The sequence below is a fragment of the Mus caroli genome, chromosome 2, assembly GCF_900094665.2.
Source record: "Mus caroli chromosome 2, CAROLI_EIJ_v1.1, whole genome shotgun sequence".
Classification (NCBI taxonomy): Eukaryota; Metazoa; Chordata; class Mammalia; order Rodentia; family Muridae; genus Mus; species Mus caroli.
The window spans coordinates 10,931,099-10,947,493 of NC_034571.1; the positions used below are offsets into that span (position 1 = coordinate 10,931,099).

At 37.3% G+C, this 16,395-nt stretch overlaps 1 protein-coding gene across 1 annotated transcript in view; it reads left to right on the plus strand.

The window, feature by feature from the left end:
• Window positions 1-15,546, plus strand: part of Mrc1 (mannose receptor C-type 1) — an 86,119-nt gene extending 70,573 nt beyond the window's left edge. Inside the window, exons 23-30 of the mRNA XM_021155588.2 lie at window positions 727-829; window positions 2,986-3,218; window positions 5,625-5,790; window positions 9,080-9,229; window positions 11,123-11,236; window positions 11,933-12,097; window positions 13,405-13,446; window positions 14,444-15,546. Coding sequence (XP_021011247.1) covers window positions 727-829; window positions 2,986-3,218; window positions 5,625-5,790; window positions 9,080-9,229; window positions 11,123-11,236; window positions 11,933-12,097; window positions 13,405-13,446; window positions 14,444-14,697 — 1,227 coding nt within the window. The 3' untranslated portion in view covers window positions 14,698-15,546. The remainder of the gene's footprint in view (window positions 1-726; window positions 830-2,985; window positions 3,219-5,624; window positions 5,791-9,079; window positions 9,230-11,122; window positions 11,237-11,932; window positions 12,098-13,404; window positions 13,447-14,443) is intronic.
• The last annotated feature ends 849 nt before the right edge of the window (window positions 15,547-16,395 follow it).

The following is a 16,395-nucleotide window of genomic DNA, read 5'->3' on the forward strand; positions in this document are numbered from 1 at the left end:
CTTTTTAATAGCTGAGTAGTACTCCATTGTGTAAATGTACCATAATTTCTGTATCCATTCCTCTGTTGAGGGACATCTGGGTTCTTTCCAGCTCCTGGCTATTATAAATAGGGCTGCTATGAACATAGTGGAGCATGTGTCCTTTTTACCGGTTGGGAAATCAGTCTGGCGGTTCCTCAGAAAATTGGACATAGTACTACCGGAGGATCCAGCAATACCTCTCCTGGGCAGTGGGATTTTCTATGTTAGGAGAAAGTAGGGGTACGCTCAGAAGTAAGCAGAACTGAGAGAAATGCTGATGCTCTGTGAGAGAGTTTGTGTGTTGTCAAATGGAGAACAAAGACTAAGGCTGAGTAGGGACTGATCTGATCAATGTGGCTTTTATGGCAGTTAACTTGATAGCTATATTCAGGGTAGATAGATATATTCCGTTGATAAGTGATTTTCTTTGTAGAAATTATTTGGCACTGAGTGTGCAATTTAGGGCAGAAAACATAGTGAGACTAAAATAAAACGAAATACACATAAGAAGCCATAAGAAGTAAAAGTTCAGGTGGGAGGGATATGCATGGGACATGATGGTGGGTCAGATAAGCTGGGTAGATGGATGATCTTAAAAATGGTAAGTAAAGAAAAACGAGAGTGCATTTTCGTGCTAATGGATTGATATGAGTCATTATTAACTTATACTTGTTACTTTCATTTTCCTAATCTACAAATGGACAGGCTGACTGTGTTGTTGTGATTGGTGGCAATTCACGAGAGGCAGGCACCTGGATGGATGACACCTGTGAAAGTAAACAAGGCTATATATGTCAAACACAGACTGGTAAGTTTTGCCTAAATCTCTCCAACAAGGACTGGGTTTAAGCCGCATGAGTCCATGACAGGCAAAAGAGATGGTCTACCCCTCTCCATAGAGGTGCTATTTTCTATATTTATGAATCTGATCCTTCTCATTACAGAAAGTTCTATGCAGATTAAGCTTAAAGTGAATTTTTTTTTAAACTGGAAACTTGTACTATATGTCAGTCAGCTTTTTGTGACTGTGAGAAAATATCCAAAGGAAGTAATATAAAAGCAGCAAAGGTTTACTTTGGCTCTGTGTCTTAGAGTCTGGTCTCTAGGCTCCATCACTTTAGGCCTGTGGTGAGGCAAAATTCAAGGTGGAGCAGGCCATGGAAAAACATGTCCATGTCACGGTGGCTGGGAAATAAAAGGGAAAGAAAGGAAGGGCTATTGCCCCATTGTAAAAATATCTTTTATTCTCCAGATTTAATTGTTGTCTTAGCAGCTTACTGCTAAAGAGGCTCATGCTTTCTATTTCTTTCTAACCTCTGGCTGGCTGGTTCAACTCAGCTATCCTGGCCCAAATTCCTCTTCATGCTGATTGATTCAAACTGGCTTCTCTTGGCTTCTGACTGAATTGCTCTGCTTGGCCTCAAACTATCTCTGGAAATCTGTGCCAGTCTTCTGACTCCTTCTTATTCTCTGACTCCTTCTGTCTTCACCTGTGTTTAGCCTGTTCTTTCTGTAACCAGTTTCTATAAAACTGCCTCCTACCCCTACACTGCTCTCTTCAGTATCCTCTTTCCAGTCTTTTCTCATGAGACTGGGGTGTATCCTATTTCTGACTCATACTGTCAAATTGTTTTCTGATTCATCAGTTTTCCTGCCCCTTGATTAGATGTTCCTTTCAAACATGGCTGCTTTCTTCTACAAACTAAACTTACCTACATTGTTAAGGATTAAAGGTGTGTTCTAAGGGCATGTCTATATTCCAGTCAAAGCTTTTTTTCTCTTGGTCACATGTCATAATCAAGAGCATCTTCTGGGGCTAGAGAGATGGCTCAATGACCAAGAGAAAAAAAGCAAAGATTAATGATGTCAGGAAGACAGATATTGTTTAAATTGTAGCATTAAACTGTGGCCTTTCCTTTATGGAGCACTAGCTAGATCACAGAAGATTGGCAAGAGTCTTTGTTTTCTACTTAGAAGTCTGTTTATATGTATCTATATAAACATATTTAAACAATTTTAAATTGATTTTATATAAATGGGTGATTTGCTTTACATGGCTGTGTGACATGTACATGCCTGATTCCCATGGAGGTCAAAAGAAGGTATCAGATAGCCTTGAATTGATGTTGTGGATGGTTGTGAGACATCATATTTTTGCTGGGAGTTGAACCCAGATCTGCTTCAAGAATGACAAGTGTTCTGAACTGCTACACTTTCTCTCTACAGCTGTGTGTGTGTTATGTCTGTCTGTCTGTCTGCATGTATGTATTAGATATAAATATAAACATAAATATAAATGTGTATATATATACATATATAGTGTACATTTATATGTAATATATTTATACAAACTATGTTTGCATATACATACACATGTATAATCACATATGTATAATATATATATATTTCACACAATTTGAAAATTGTTTAATCAGACATGTTGATTAAAAATAAAGTTTTGTGGGCTAGAGAGATAATTCACAGTCAAATGATTTCTTTGCAAACGTAAGGAGTTCTACCCCTCGAATTAACATAAAAAGACAAGTGAGATGGCACACACTTTTAATCCCAGCAGTGGGAAAGAAGAGACAGGCTTACTTTCCAGCCAACTCACGCTCTTTGAGTAATTCCAGCTCAGTGAGAGGGCCCTTCTCAAAGTTACAGTGTTGGCTTCTAGGGAAAGAACGTCAAGGTTGACCCCTGGTTCTACATGCACATGCATACACATGTCCATCCCCACACATGTGCTCCTATGCACACATTACTTTACACTAATGTGTACACACACAGAGAGATACTAGTTTTTTGTTGTAAAATACGTGGTGAAAATAATTTTAAGCCCTGCCAGTTTGGACTTATGATTTTGTGTTTAGGTCTATGATAGATGATCAGGGGAGTTTGATACTGAAGGTACTCAATATTGGCTCATTGATAATGATAATGGAAATAATCTCTCTATTCTAGACCCTTCCCTGCCTGTTTCTCCAACCACAACTCCAAAAGATGGCTTTGTTACATATGGGAAAAGCAGCTATTCCCTTATGAAATTGAAGCTACCATGGCATGAAGCCGAGACATATTGTAAGGATCGTACTTCCCTGCTTGCTAGCATTCTAGACCCCTACAGTAATGCATTTGCATGGATGAAAATGCACCCATTTAATGTACCCATATGGATTGCCCTGAACAGCAACTTGGTAAGATGTTAGAATATTCACAGCTTAATATGATTGGTAAATTATAGTCCAATGTATTTCTTTTTCTGTTTCTTCAGATGAACACTTACATGAGGCTCCCCTGTCAATAGTCTTAGTGATAATGTGCCAGAATCCAAACTGAGAACTCTGTGATATTTACAATAATTGGCTTTGAATAGTTATACCCAAAATTATATTATACATCTAAACAGCTCTGTGCATTTGTTTATTCTTCTACAGTGTCATAGTTCCACAGCTGCAGTATGAGAAGAGAAAGTAGGTCAGGAGCATAGGGAACAGGGGATAGGATTCTTCATGTTTTGTTGCAAACCGGTTTAGAATTGCTATGAGTTCCAGACTTATAGAGTGTCCATCTATATGAAAAGTGTTTCACTGAAGTCACATCCTTTTATTCCAAAGCAGAGAGAGAAGGGTGGGGGACAGGGGCAAAGTGAGGGATGAAACTCCAAACTAAGAGAGGCAATAAGGTAGAGACTTCTGTGACATATGCCACCCATCATTTCTCCACCCACCCAATAGCTAGCAAACCAGCAAGCACTGTTACAGAGGTCCTGGGGCAGGAGAGTGGCTCAAGAGGGTTTGTTTGAAGAATTCAACCATTGTCTTTTTCAGTACTTGGGTTAAATCTGAACCTCACATATGCTAAGCAAGGATTCTACTATTGATCTTTGCCATTATCCAAAGATACTCAGCATCTTAAGACATTGCTCAGGGTGGTAAGGGCTGACGGAGGGTACCAGAGAGGATGAGAAGGAAAGAAAGGTGTAAAATTGGATAGTGAACTGAGGTCAGGTTTTGCCAAGCTTTATGTTGTGATGCAGAGATAAGCAATCTAATCATATACCAGGTACTTCCTCAATAGGGTGAAGAATATTTAAAATAATTAGCTCCATGTGGTTTTGGTGATTGTGCTTAGATAAGAGATTTTCACATTTCTGTTGATTATTTTTTAGATAATTAATGATCTGATAAGTCATTCAATTCTTTTCATAAATATGTTTCAAACTGGCCATCATATATATTTTGAAAGATTAAATACTTTCCCTCAACGTTGATATTTATGATTAGAATAGTAATGCCATTTTCATGACACCTCCAGAGTCAATGATATGCAAGAATAATTTGAGTAAATGAGAGAAAGTTGCACAATTCCACCTTGAGATAAAATGTGCTTTTAATTTCTCCTTATGGGTCTTTAGTGATTGTCTTGGTAAATTAAATTATGGAATTAAGATGAGGAAAGTGTTTCAGCCTTAAAAAACTATTTCTCCTTGGCTAATGTTTCATAATGCTGTACTTAGGCATTACTTATAAAACCACTTTTAGATCATATACTATTATTGATAAGTGGTATTTTTATATTGCTAATTAGCTTGGATGAGATCATACATTTCTTTGTCTAAATTTAATAAGAAGATATCTCAAATGTGCAAGTGGAGTAAAACAACCAGCTTTTAAAAAATAGCACAATCCACATAGTTGAAAGGCCACTGGTGTCATATCAAGATCCAAGCTCCTCTAGAGTATACAGGATAAATGGTCTCAGCTATCACTTGCCATTGGTGCCTCAGCAGCAGAACAAGGTCATGAGAACAAACGAGGCTTTCTTTTGGGGTTCCATGATATAGATGTTTCTTTAATTTCAGTAAGATAAATATTTTATTGTTGTAAGGATGTAACTTCTCTTTGGTCATGAGAACCTGAAAGCAAAGGCAGCTTTGCAGCTTTATGGAATAAGACACATACTCCTTAGTCACTGTCTTCTTTTCGTACTAATTGTCTTTTATAAACCATCAGTTATAACTTCTTTCCTCAGTTTTGTATTCATACATATAATTTTGATCATGTTCTCCCACTCCCTCAACCCCATCCAAGGGATCATCTTCATCTCTGTACTAACCTAATGTTCTGTTCTCATTCTCTATTTCTTTCCCTCTCTCTCATCCTCCCCCTCTCTCCTCTTCTCTCTCTCCCCTTTCCCCTTCTCTCTCCTTCTTTCTCTTCTCTTCCCTCTTCTCTATCCTTCCCCTGTTCTCTCTCTCCCTCTCCAACACACACATACATACACATTTCTCAAAACTTTCTCTCCCCTTTCTTCTTCTCTCTAAAAAAAAAAAAAAAAAAAAAAGAAAAAAAGAAAGAAAGAAAGAAAATATTTTCCAGGTTATAAACCTAAAGATGGTCATGAAATAAAAACTTTTAAGACAAAGTGCTTTTACTGAATTTGAGTTGGTAGCAATGACTTATGATTTATTAAGATATTTCAATGTTTAAGGTTCTGTGTTCAATTACAGCCTTAAGTACTATACTTACTTATTGCTTGTTTCTTTCATGCTTTCTGTGAGAAGGAAGACTGAAGTGTCATGCTTGTTTTTATTTGTGCAGACCAATAATGAATATACTTGGACGGATAGATGGAGGGTGCGGTACACTAACTGGGGTGCTGACGAGCCGAAGCTTAAGTCAGCATGTGTTTACATGGATGTTGATGGCTACTGGAGAACATCATACTGCAATGAAAGTTTTTATTTTCTCTGCAAAAAATCAGACGGTAATTGGATATACAAAAGGAGGTTGGGGAATCTCAAATTTGTCTGAAGTAAACTATTACCCATCATTGCTGACTTTATTAACCAGTAGTGTATCCTGAGTAGCTGAGAGCAAAATAGAATGTCTGCTCAACCTAACAAAAAGATGGACCTGGCTATCAACCAATATGCACAGGTAGAAATGATGGAGATAGAAATCTCATCATTTCTAGGATTTACTTGCTCCTGATAGATTTCTGAATGTTTGCTCTTGAAATTGTCCTCTGATGTCTGACAAACATACCATGCCTCTTTCTTTTTGGACAATCTTGGTGAGGCAAAAGACATTTGATTGAGGCCATTTTAGATCCTCTATCCTTCATCTCTTCCCAAACTACCATAACTTTAGGAAAATCTCTTTGATTTCCTCTGGTAATAAAACTTCTTATTATTTAAAAGAAAAAAAATTGTCCTCTAAATCTCCAGTGACAGATTCTCCAAGAAGGTGGCCTTCCATTTGGTGTCAACAGCACACGTGCTTCAGCAGAGTTACTCCAGGGTACTTACAGATTGAGTACAATCAGCAAAGCTATGGACATAGTCCTAGATTCAAGGGAGGGCAGTTTGTCACAGCTGTCCATAGCAGAGAGGGCATTACAGGACTTAGAATCTCAGAAAAGAAGTGGCTGGGCAAGGAAATCTACTTTATTAATTATTTTGACATAATCTGTTAAACTTGTATCATTTTTATTTGTTTGTTTGTTTATTTGAGACTGGGTCTTGCTATGTAGACCAAGGTGGACCACAGCTTCACCCACCTCTATCTCCAGACTGCTGGGTTTATAGGCATATGCCACCACTCCCAACTTTAATCTCAAACATCATTGCAGAAATCTAAACATCATTCATTGTAAATTATGAGGAGTTAAGATTCAAGGCTTTTGTGGGAAATATTAAAAGGAATGGCAACTTCGCATTCTACACCCAGCCCCAGTGGTTTCACCAGCTAATTCTTATCCCATGGAGACTCTCTGACTTAGAGATCCAAAATCTCTCCACCCAGCTCATTAAGTTCCCACTGGTGGGTCATTACCACAGCAGCCCCATGCTTCAATACCCCCATGGCCTTTGTGGTGCACATGTGGCAAATCGACCCTTTGCCACCATATCTTTCTCTCTTGAACATAGTCAAACATAGGAAAACACCACACATACTTAGTTAAGAAACAACGGTAACTCAATCACTAGGTGCAACAACTAGAATCCTAATCTTGTAAGCCATATTAAATCTAAATCCTCTGGTGGCAAATCCTAGAGGATTCTGTGGGACAGTAGTAGCTACATCTTGCCCTCTCACTATGTCCATTCAAAAACCCTAACTCTCCCTCTGCTTCCTCTCTTCCTCTATTCAACCTGGAAGTCCTGCCTATTCGCCCAGTGATTGGTCCCTTTATTCATTCAAAGGAAGTTTCACAAGAAGTCACCTGAGTATGTGACTCATTTCTTGGTCCAAATAGCCCCTCCTGGAAAGCAGAATTAGTATCAAAATACAGGCATCATCAACAAAATACAGGGCCATCAACAACACTTCCCCTTTCAGTTCTAATAAAAAACAAAACTCTTCTCTCAAATATAAATTGAGTACAACTATTACCATTTTTGTAACTTATAAAGTACAAGATAGACATAACACTCAGCCCATCATTTTTGTCAATAAAATAGGATACTGTCATGTATCCTAACTTAAAAAACTTATAATTCCACACCTAACTTACGTCCTGGCTTCAGATTGTATGCCATCTGAAAACCATCCTCTCAAATCTATTCTTTCAATGTTAAATAGCCTGGGTTGGATATGAGACTATAAGTAGTCTTTCAACCCCATCAGAAATCTGAGAATGACCAACACTATCCTAAGACATTGGAAACCTAACAGAGCTTCCAGAGCTGAGACAGCTGCCTATCCATACAGCCCCAGTAAGTCAGGAAGTTGGAGCATCAGTCTTCAGCCTTCTGGCCCAGGGTCATCTAACAGACCTTTGAAAAACAGGAATCATTAAGGACTAGCTTATTCTGTCTTGGCAGAACTAAGCTGTCCTAACCTGTAAATTGTACCCTTTCAAGAACAGTACAGGTCTGCAGGAGAGAATAGGCAATTTCTGCCTAGTGGCCCCGTAGCCACAATGCACAACCTCAGCTGGAGGTAGAGATGCTCAGTTGCCTCTTTGAATCCACAAATGGGAAGCTGTTAGGAACAGATTTGTCTCAACAGTGTATAAATAACATTAAATGTCACATCTGTGGATTTCTGACATTTTTGAAAACCAACTATCTATGTAAAGAAATCTGGACTGTTGTCCACTAATTACCCTCAGCTATTTCTAAGTAAAATGTCTGAAAACATCCTAACAATAAACTCAGAGCTATAATTTGCTATTTGGCCCTTAATTCACAGGCTTAAACATCTCAGATCAGTTTATAATGGCATTTATAGAAGGACTGGGTCCAAGCCTTGTACTTACAAAATTTTGTATCAAAAAAAGAAATTTATACTAATGAAAATCTTGATTTTGTATAAAAATAAATTTTCTACCAAAAAGATATAATGACTTCAACTTAGTAACAATTATAAAGATTTCTACTAAATGAAATTATGGCTATACAATCAATTCTAGCTATTTCCCTTTTCTCCTCCTCCTCCTCCTCCTCCTTCTTCCTCTTCTCTGAAACAATGGTAACTCAATCTCCCGGCACAACAACTCAAATCCTAAACCTTATAAACCATATCAAATCCAAATCCTCTGGTGGCGAATTTTGCCAGATCCACCATTGAAACTGGGAGACACTAGCGGCTACAGCTTGTCCTTCTGATATAATATTCCTGTCCAAAGAGTCCTAACTCTCTCCTATTTCCTCTCTTCCTCTGGAAGTTGCCTACTTCCTGCCTACTCGCCCAGTGACTGATTCCTTTATTCATTAGGGGATGGTTCACAAGGAGTCACCTGAGTATGAGTGGTTCATTCCTCATTCCAGACAACCCCTCCTGGGAAATTTGAATTAACATCAAAATACAGCAACACCAGGGCCATCCACAACACATGACCACTATTTTCTAAATATATTTGAAACAGTAAAGTAAGTGAAAACCCAAGAAAAATGGTGGCCCTAGATAACGAACATCAGTAAATTATATGTAATGATAGAGGATGTAATTTTCCTTAGCTATAAAAATAAGACCCCACATATTGCAGCAACCCCAGCTTTTATTTATGATTTATTTTGATTATGCTTTAAATACATGTTTACTTATAGAAATCCCTGCTACTGAACCTCCACAACTGCCTGGCAAGTGTCCAGAGTCAGAACAGACTGCATGGATTCCTTTCTATGGCCATTGCTACTATTTTGAATCTTCTTTTACAAGAAGTTGGGGTCAGGCTTCTCTGGAATGCCTTCGAATGGGTGAGTGTCACATTTCCTGAAAGAAAATCCCATAATAATCTATTTTCGATAAATGATATTAAAAATACTATAAATTAAAATGTAAGGGATCTAAGTGGCTTTCTATTATTTTCTGTTCCTGAGGATCAAATATAGGGCATTCCTAGGTAAGTACTCTACAGCTCTGCCAGTGAGCTACATCCCCAACCACATGTGTATTTTGTAAAATAAGTTTTTATTAACAGAATGGCCAACATCATTTCCCACAAATGTAATTTATAATTTGTAACCTCAAAAGTTTGACGAATTTAGGTTTAAAAGCCTTCTTATTAAAATATAATTTTCGGGGTGGGGAAAAATAAAGTATAAATTTCTATTCAAACATTCTAAATTCTTAGGGTTCTGATCCTAAGTTACTCAAAGCATTATATTTCTTCTTTGCTAATAAATTTAGATTTTATAACTGATTAGGAACTGACTTCTTTATTGTTAATAGAAGTGTTTTTATGCCTGTATATTTTATTTTTAAGGAAAAACAATATCAAACTCAATCTCAAAAGTGGTAAAGATAACTTTGATGTAGTTGTTTTGAGACAGGGCTCACATATTCCACTGGCTTTGAATTTGAAATTTAGTCAAGTATAACTTTGAACTCCTGATCTATCTGCCTTTGCCTCCCAAGTGCTGGGATAGCAAGCACACAACACTATGTCCAAGTTAAAAAGAATTTCCAACTTAGAATGGTTCATTCAACTTATGATTTCTGAATTATACAGTAAGCTTATTGAGTTCCAGCCCCACTTTAAGCTAAGGAACCTTTATTTCCTGTTTAGTTATTTTGTTAGTAGTTGCCATGAGGATTACAATGAACTTCATAACTTGAAAAGAGCTCCAAATTTATTCTGACACCCCCTGTGGCTGCTGGATTGCTGGTTTTCATTGTGATTGTTGGGATTTTGGCTTTCAAAGGTACTCAGGGCTAGAGAAAGGCTGTGGGCATATTACCATGATCATATTCTCTCTCTGTCTCTCTCTCTGTCTCTCTCTCTCTCTCCTTCCTCCCTCCCTCCTTCCCTCTCTACCTCTCCCTCCTGTCTTCCTTGAGTCATTGCCAGCCCATGGCTAAGAAAGTATTCCCATTGTTTTGCAGAGGACTTGCAATATGTCTGACTTTTTAAAATTAAAAAAAATCTTACATGTTGCTTAAGCGTTTTGATTTTTAATTTTACAATGAATATGCACAAACTTCATTTTCAGTTTTAGGTGTTGTATTATCTAGCAGATAAAAGGAGCAGTTCTCACTGATCAAAATGTGTCAGAAGTATTTTCAAATGCTTAATAGCTGTGAAGTATAGTCAATGATGGATTAAGTAAGCATGCAATTAGCAGTCACTGAGGGGATAACTCAGAACTCAGTTTATAGATGGATACCCAAATGGTTAATATTACCTCTCCAGGTTCAGAATTCCTGGGTCATACTGGATTCTGTGCTCAGTTAGTGCTGGGAGCCCAGGCAATGAATTATTTATGTGTGTGTTTTATTGTTCTTATCTGTAAAATAGGTTAACAAAAGTATTTATTTTATGGTCCTAGAAAAATTTGGTAAAAGAATGCTTATAAGGTCCAAGGCAAACTGTTATGACTGCTTAAAATATATTAGTTATTACTAAACTATAGAATTTTACTATAAAAGTGAACACTGGTGATTGATAGAGAGTTGTCTGTGGAACCTTGTCTGACAGGTGTTCAGTTCTCTCTTCAGTATTTGAATAATTCCATGCATGGTCCTGGGCTAACACTCCTACAATGTATTGAGCCTTGAATAGAGCTTGGGTCACCATTTATTGATTTTAATATCAGTACTGTTCTCAGGAATGTTCTTAGCTACTCTCATTATTATCTTCTACTTTTCAGGTGCCTCCCTGGTTTCCATCGAGACTGCTGCTGAGTCCAGTTTTCTGTCATACCGTGTTGAACCTCTTAAAAGTAAAACCAATTTTTGGATAGGCATGTTCCGAAATGTTGAAGGTAATTCTTGCAAAAATTCTTTAAAAGCTAATGTTTTTTTTTTTTTTTGGGGGGGGGGGTTCGAGACAGGGTTTCTCTGTGTAGCTCTGGCTGTCCTGGCACTCACTTTGTAGACCAGGCTGGCCTCGAACTCAGAAATCCGCCTGCCTCTGCCTCCAGAGTGCTGGGATTAAAGGCGTGCGCCACCACGCCCGGCAAAAGGTAATGTTTTTTAAATGTTGTATATAAAACAATGTTTTGGTTCCAGCAAGCTTTGCCTTAAATAATTATTAATCTGTGCTGAGTTTGAAAAGTTAAAATCATACTTTATTTGCAATAACCAAAAGTTTAAATGACCCACATATTGTCCAGCCCTGAATGTTGTCAATTAAAAGGCTCTCCTACAGCTTTTATTTAAAAAATATTCAGAGAACAGTTTCTTTTTCTTCCTGCCATAATAAAAATGCTAGAGAAATATGAATTTAATTTTTCCCAGTAAGTAGAAATAAATTTTCAACTAAAGCAATCTAACAAATATATTCTTGTTTTTCTTCTCAGCAACAATTTCCTATTAGTGTCTTGCCTGATAGAAGTTGTAGAAACCATTGGTTTTAGCATAATATAATAATAATAGGCTTAGGCATTTCATGTTAAGGAGAAGAATATAAAAACGATTATTTTTAACTTGTGCTTTCGCTGGTTTTATTTGATGACCAGGGAAGTGGCTTTGGTTGAACGACAATCCTGTCTCCTTTGTCAACTGGAAAACAGGCGATCCGTCTGGTGAACGGAATGATTGTGTAGTTCTAGCTTCATCTTCCGGCCTTTGGAATAATATCCACTGTTCTTCATACAAAGGATTTATTTGTAAAATGCCAAAAAGTAAGTTAAACCTTTGGTACCATAGTTATATGTTCCTAGGCCACCATCTCTCTCTGACTGTAACATGCTGACAAAGAACTAGGATGGTTGCATCCTCTTTCCTTATCTTTCCCCTCTATTGGCCCTGCCGTGAGGATCAATCTCCACCTGTAGCTTTGAGTGAAAGGTGGTGGCTCTCCCAAAACTTGATTTATTGGTACATTTTAATGTTCTGCTAAGTTGCAAGCAGTCTAGACAGCTTATCTCCACAGTGCTACTGCACTAGGGAAAGGGAAGAACAGTCACTAGTCCACATCATAAGAAGCCAGAGAATTAAATCATAAAACTAGCCCAGTCTCCATCTGAGAGTGAGTGGTAGAGCATGGAAAGAAAAACAACTGGTAAACCTCTGTGCGCCACTAACTATACTTGAGTGATATTTTATGCCATTCTACCTGATGAATTATCTTTCCCAAGAAAAAATTATTAATTGAAACCTGAAATAAATAAATGGGGAGGCCTGGGGTAGTTCAGTAACAGCCCTTGCTTGGCATGGATAGGACCCTGACTTTGATTCCTATTACTATAATCACGCAAGCAAGCAGCAAGCAAGCAAGCAAGCAAGCAAGCAAGCAAGCAAGCAAGCAAGTAAGCAAGCAAACAAGAAAGCAGTGAATGTAGTTCTGTTGCCTCAATAGGTCTTATTGTTTTGGAACTATGTAGATTTTTAGTTTGTAACTCTGCTTTAAGATTCCACCCTTTGGTATAGAACTGTGGTTACAATCTTTGGACCAATGCTGGTGTCTTACTTTACTTTACAGTCAAATGTCTTGTAACAATTTAGAATTCGGTGTGCCAATTTCAAAACCCCTAGTTTAGATTACTTTAACTACACATGAATTTCATAGGTGTTTAGATGTATTAGTGTTCACATAAAACTTGAAAGTTCATATTTTCAAATCTTCTAGCATATTCAAACTTATCATCATAGAATGCTGCAGTTGCATAGAAAGGCATAGAAAAATGGATGGAAGGACAGGAAGACAGGTATGTATATAGGTAGTAGGTGGCTGAAGGTACAGATATTTTTTCTATTTATATGCCAAGGCCTTCATAGATATCAATCATACCATCTGTGCATTCATATCCCATGGCATGACATCAAATGACATCACATTGCATCAGATCACATGAGAACCCATCAGATTACAGCCATTCAGATCACATCACAGTTAACAATGGAAGATGTCATCTCTGGCCTGAATACAATTTATCTACATTTTGCTGTTATGTTTTTTTATAACATTTATTTTCCTTCTTTCAAACAGTTATTGATCCTGTAACTACACACTCATCCATCACAACCAAAGGTAAGATCATTATGAAACCTCAAGGTTACCATTAGTCATATGATTCTGCTTGTTTTAAAAGCTATAGTATCCCTCCTTCTCTTCCTTCACTTTTGGTAGAATGGCTCACACTAACCTTTATCATTAGGCCACAATCCACCTTTCATGATGTTTAAGAACAACAAATTTCTATTTTTATTTTAAAAAGTTCTTGAAGATGTTGCTTAATTACAAAAAGTTGCCTCGTGAGATCCTATGAAAGACATTTCCTTCAATGTCTTTCTAGGTCTCTCCTTTTCCTTTTTTGTTTCTTAAGTTTGTTTTCATCTTTATGGACAATGTGCATTAGGTAACTAATCGTATTTTACCTATTTTGGTAATTGCTATAGGAACTCAAAATGAGATCAATGGCTTACTTATAAACACCCTATTGATCTCATGAATATTTGTTTATTAATTTTTTTCAGAAGTTCAGATTTCCATTATAAATTTCTCCTAGTTTTAAATTTTATTTGTAATTGCTACACCAACCACCACCACTTTATTTATCAAAAGTATGTTTGTAAGCAGTCTTACATTATTTTACATTATTATTTTATTTTTAAAAGATTTATATTTTTGTAATATGTTTGTGTGGGGCTATCTTTGTCTGTCTGCCTGTCTGTCTGTCTGTCTGTCTGTCTGTCGCTCTCTGAAACCTCTGGTTTTCTGGAAGGGCATTAGGTGCTCCTAACCACTGAGGTTTCCCTCCAGCCATTTAGTTATTTTGATACAAGAGATAAGTGTGAATTCCAACTGATGTACTATCTCAGTGTTACATAAAGAGGTAAATATTCTACTAACCCCAAACTCATCTGAACAAGTTAAAGTGTCTTCTATGTGACGAATACTATTTTAAAGAATATTCATGCATCAAAGCATCCCAGTAAGGTCAGCTGTGCTGCTTTCTGAAGCATCTGTCCCCCACCCCTCCCCCTCCCATGTTCCACTTGTTTGCTACTGGTTTCATTGTTTGTAGCTGACCAAAGGAAGATGGATCCTCAACCCAAGGGCTCTTCTAAAGCAGCAGGAGTGGTCATCGTGGTCCTCCTGATTGTGATAGGTGCCGGTGTTGCAGCCTATTTCTTATATAAGAAAAGGCATGCGTTGCACATACCTCAAGAGGCCACCTTTGAAAACACTCTCTACTTCAACAGTAATCTGAGTCCAGGAACAAGCGACACGAAAGATCTCATGGGCAACATTGAGCAGAATGAGCATGCGGTCATTTAGCATCCTAATCTGACTGTCTCATATTCGAAGTTCAAGAAGGCTGATCTAAAGTTTTCAATTTTTTAATTCAATATGATTGTTTCTTTTTTTTAAAAAAAATTAGCACTGGGTTGCAATGGTTTGTCCTTTTTCTTCGCCTAATGGAACAATAATTGCTCATTTACTATCCTGGCAAGATTAGAGAAACAAAAAACAGAAGAGGGATAATAATGTTGATTGTTGATTACTACTTCTGAAGATACCTTTGATGAATACACAGCACTAGAGTCTTAACACTGCTACACTGGTGGTAGGTCTCATGTCAACCCTGCAGATTTCAAGAGTTCTAGAAACAACCACGTAAGCCACTCAGGGTATTTTCAGGACCTCCCAGAGATATGTTATACACCGAATTGTAACTCAACATTTAAAAGACCATGTTAAAATAGACAAGTCCACATAACCCCAGATGGAATAAGAATGTATTCAGGTCTTTTTCAGCAGTCCTGATTCATGTCAGTTATTGAGAACTGTATTTATCCACATGTAGAATAATAAAGCTACTGAGAATCTTGTTTGTCCCAGGCAAGGTTTGACAGGCTGAATATTGCAAATGTGTTCTGTGTTCTGTTGTATGTATATTAGGAAGGTGACTATGTGAAGAGAAAACCCTGTAAATTTGCATAACTGGGTATACTTAGATAATAAATAATGCTATTTATTATCTAATTAATGTGATGAATTAATGTGAAATAAAAATTAAAGATGACATCTATTTTAATTTTTTGTGATCTTATTAAATATCAATTTGCTTGAACATAAGGTTTATTTGCTTTACATTTAACTATTAATAAAGATGAACAACTTGTAGATAAATGTCAATTTAGTTTAATCACTGGATGAATACTGTGGAAGATGATCTTTTATTTTTTTTATAAAAGCTACATAATCTTTTAAGATCCAACAATCCACATCATCACTATTGGGAATGAGAAACACAAATAACCACCTTCCCCCTTAGTAATTTCTTATTATTTACAAACTTGCTTTAGATAACATTTTATGTAAATTGTGAAATATCTTGTAGGTTTCAAATTTCCCACAATGTTATCCCTCCAATACTTCTTGTTTCTTTGCTTCTTTGTTTTAGAGTTTAACTATGAGCCTGGGATGTCTTCAAAAATTTTTTTTTTAATTTTATAGGTTTATTTTGACTCATGTATATATATTCCCCGCTCTTTTTTCCTCTCTCTGTTCACACATGTACATGTATGCATACATGAACAGTGTCCATTCACCTGCATTACATAGGCATGAATATGACAGAGGACAACTTGTGGGAAATGGTTTTCTCCTTCCACCATGTGGGTTCCAGGGATTAAACGCGGGCTGTCAGTCTTGGTGGCAAGTGCCTTTACCTTCTGAGGCATCATTCTGGCCTGGCTTCAGATTTTTGGTTCTTGTCCTATTGCTTCCTGGATGCTGTGATTACAGGAGTGTCCTATCATAACTAGCCTATCCTTTCTCCTGCCTAGTAAATCACTCATGCACCAAGGTTTCTCATGAGGCAGAGATGATGTAATATCCTTTCTTCCTTCCTTCCTTCCTTCCTTCCTTCCTTCCTTCCTTCCTTCCTTCCTTCCTTCCTTCCTTCCTTCCTGCGTGTGAGTTTTTGAGGTAGAGTTTTTGAAGTAGAGCCATGTAGTCTGGGATGGCTTC